Here is a 3,125-nt window from a genome sequence, read left to right as displayed (position 1 = left end):
ACACCCTCCCGCCCCGGCATAAAGCTGAGCCAAAGAGAGGGGATCTCCGTGACTCATGCTCTAGAGAGGGACTGGGTTTAAAGACAATTTTCAAGGTATAGGAGAGAAAATAACAGGTTACTGGCAGGGAAGGGGGGGAAATTCCTGCCTGTCAGTGATGGAGGAGATGGGAGATGATGCGGTACCTAAATCGGGCCCTTCCTAACCCACCTCTTCTTGTTGCCTCCCTCAGGGAAACATCTGGACCATGAAGGTGGCCTTCAGATTGCTTCTCCCGCTTGTTCTTGTGCTGATCTCAGAGGTGAGCGGGCAGCGGAGGAAGCCTCCCCGGAAACCCACCCGCCCACCTCCCGAGTTCGTTGAGCCTGTCGAGCCCACAGAGCTGCCTCCACCGCTGCCGCCGGGTCCTCCCTCCATCTTCCCCGACTGCCCCCGAGAATGCTACTGCCCCCCAGACTTCCCTTCTGCCCTCTACTGTGACAGCCGCAACCTGCGGAAGGTCCCCATCATCCCGTCCCGCATCCACTACCTCTACCTCCAGAACAACTTCATCGACGACCTCCCGGAGGAGTCCTTCAGGAACGCCACAGGGCTGAAATGGGTCAACCTAGACAACAACCGCATCCGGAAGGTGGACAGGCGGGTCCTGGAGAAGCTGGAAAACCTCATCTTCCTCTACATGGAGAAGAACCAGCTCAAGGAGGTGCCTGCCTTCCTGCCGCCCAACCTGGAGCAGCTGCGTCTGAGCAGGAACCAGATCTCCAAGATACCTGCTGGGGTCTTCAACAAGCTGGAGAACCTGGTGCTCTTGGATCTGCACCACAACAAGCTAAGCGATGGGGTCTTCAACAAAAACACCTTCAAGGGACTCAAGAACCTCATGCAACTCAACCTTGCCCACAATATCCTGAGGAAAATGCCTCCCGGGGTGCCCAGTGCTATCCACCAGCTCTTCCTGGACAGGAACAACATTGAGGACATTCCCAGTGACTACTTCAAGGAGTTCCCCAACCTGGCATTCATCCGGCTCAACTACAACCAGATCTCTGACAAGGGGCTCCCCAAGAACTCCTTCAACCTCACCAACTTGCTGGTGTTGCACCTGGCTCACAACAAGCTCACCAACGTCCCTTTCATCAGCCCCAAGCTGGAGCACCTCTACCTGAATAACAACTCCATTGAAAGTGAGTTGCACCGGCTGGTCGGGAGGCTGTGGTGAGGTCTAGGGGGGAGCAGATGGGCTTGAGGATGGCAAGCTTTTCATTGAAAAAGGTTATTTTTCACCCAGTGGGATGTGAACCCTTCATAGGGGGGATGCAGCGGTGAGATGGGCTGGGGGCTCTTTGTAGGTGACAAGGCCTTAAGGGGATGGATTTGCACATGGGGAAGGACGGCCTGAGGGTTAGGGTGGTAGCTGAGGAGCAGAGCTAAATTCCCCCTGGTGCTGCAAGGCTTCTCTTGTTCGTTGTCATGGGCAGCTCTTCTTTGGGGCCACCTGCCATCTAAACAGTTACTTCCCCAGCAGGGCTCAGAAATAGGGATATTTAAAAAGGAGAGTCTGTGCACATATTTTAAGAACAGATGCCAAATACGCAGTCAAGATGGTTAGAAATAACCCAGCTTAGCTCTCGAGCTGAGCCTCACAGAGGAAGGAACAAGGAGAACAAGGCTGTGATGGAGGTTGCCTTGGCAAACCAACCGGGGCAGTTTCACACCGTTCCAGGCAAAGCACTGCAATTTCATGGGAAAGGTGCTGGCCTGTGAAATGTGTAAACATTGCTAGCACATTCGAGAAGAAGACAGAGCCCCATTCCTGGTCACCCCAGATGTTTCCGCTATTAGAGGTCCAGCAATCTGCTGTCCTTGTAACCCGTGGGGGAGCAAGAATGCAGCGATCCTGCCAGAAACCCTCCATGCACACCGGGAAAAGCAGGCTGGGCTTTTCTATTTCTGGCTGCGGTGGGGTGTATGGGGGCTGCAGGACCCACCCAGGGCATTACTCGCCTGTGAAGCAGCCGCTGGTCCCCACGAGTGGTGTGACACAAGCGCTTCCACGCTGCCGTGTTTATTGTGCCGTGATGGTGCGTGGCTTTATAGGTAAGAGTGGTCCCCGGCCAAAGAGGGGTTGTAAAATCACAGAGCAGCTTTAGTGGGCCGGCTCCTGCCCAAACAGGGCACTGAACCTGAGCCAGGAAGGGGCGAGCAAGAGAGCTGCTCTTGGCGGGCAAGCGCTGGTAGCGTTGTGGGATGTGATGCCAGGGAGAGGGACAAAACCCTCATGAAGCCACATCCCTTCTCTCAGGGGGTCACCGGAGTCGGTTCCCAGGGAATAGTGAGGCAGTGATGAACGTCTGGTTCAAATGCTGGTTAATCTGCGTTTTATTTGAACACCACCAAAGTGGAGCCAAGGGGGACCTTGGGGCAAAGGTGGTGACTGCTGCGGGCTGCACACACACTGGTACCCAGGTCCTGCGAGGGCTTTCCATGGAGAGATGCCTGCGTGGCCGTGCACATCATGCCCCAGCTCTTTTTTTTTTGCCTATTTTACCCAGCTTTTATAAGGTTTCAGTTCCTGGAGTTGGGTAACAAAATAAGAATCCCTGGGTTTATTTTCCGTAAAGCACGCCGTGGGGTGGGGAGAAACACGTGGAAATCCAGGAGCGAGCAATGAGCCAGTTATTGGCACTATCTTTAGTGTAACGGTGCTGGAGCATGTTTCCTTGATGGTTTTTTTTGAAGGCTTAGGGCTGGCTCGGCAGGTTTCATGTTTGAAATAATCCCTTTTCTCTCTCAAATGACACTGCACCCCTCACCGCGCTTTGGCTGAATGTAACCTACTTCATTTTTGAACAAAAGCAAGATTTTCCTCTCGCTCGAGCTGCTCTGTCTTCTGGGAGAGGCTGGGGATTCTCCCCCTCGGTAGCAAAGCAACCCCGTTTGGGGGTTCAGATGGGAATGGGGGCGGGGGGCTCTAGTGTCCCTCTCTGTCTTCCCTTTCCTCTAACCTGCATCCCGCTGTTCCTCTCCTCCCTGCAGAAATCAACGGGACGCAGATCTGCCCCACCTCGCTGATGTCCATCCACGACTTCTCCCCCTCCGACCTGGACAGCGTGCCCCGGCTCCGG

The 3,125-nt window shown here is 54.7% G+C and overlaps 1 protein-coding gene across 1 annotated transcript in view; it reads left to right on the top strand.

Annotated features, from left to right (window-relative positions):
- The first annotated feature begins 247 nt into the window (after positions 1 to 247).
- The window catches only part of PRELP (proline/arginine-rich end leucine-rich repeat protein), a 3,458-nt gene continuing 580 nt past the window's right edge, over positions 248 to 3,125 (top strand). Inside the window, exons 1-2 of the mRNA XM_009698692.1 lie at positions 248 to 1,184; positions 3,037 to 3,124. Coding sequence (XP_009696994.1) covers positions 248 to 1,184; positions 3,037 to 3,124 — 1,025 coding nt within the window. The remainder of the gene's footprint in view (positions 1,185 to 3,036; position 3,125) is intronic.

This window comes from Cariama cristata, unplaced genomic scaffold (assembly GCF_000690535.1).
Source record: "Cariama cristata isolate BGI_N322 unplaced genomic scaffold, ASM69053v1 scaffold31600, whole genome shotgun sequence".
Taxonomy (NCBI): Eukaryota; Metazoa; Chordata; class Aves; order Cariamiformes; family Cariamidae; genus Cariama; species Cariama cristata.
Note: the sequence above shows the minus strand (reverse complement) of the source record. Positions and strands in the feature narration are given on the sequence as shown.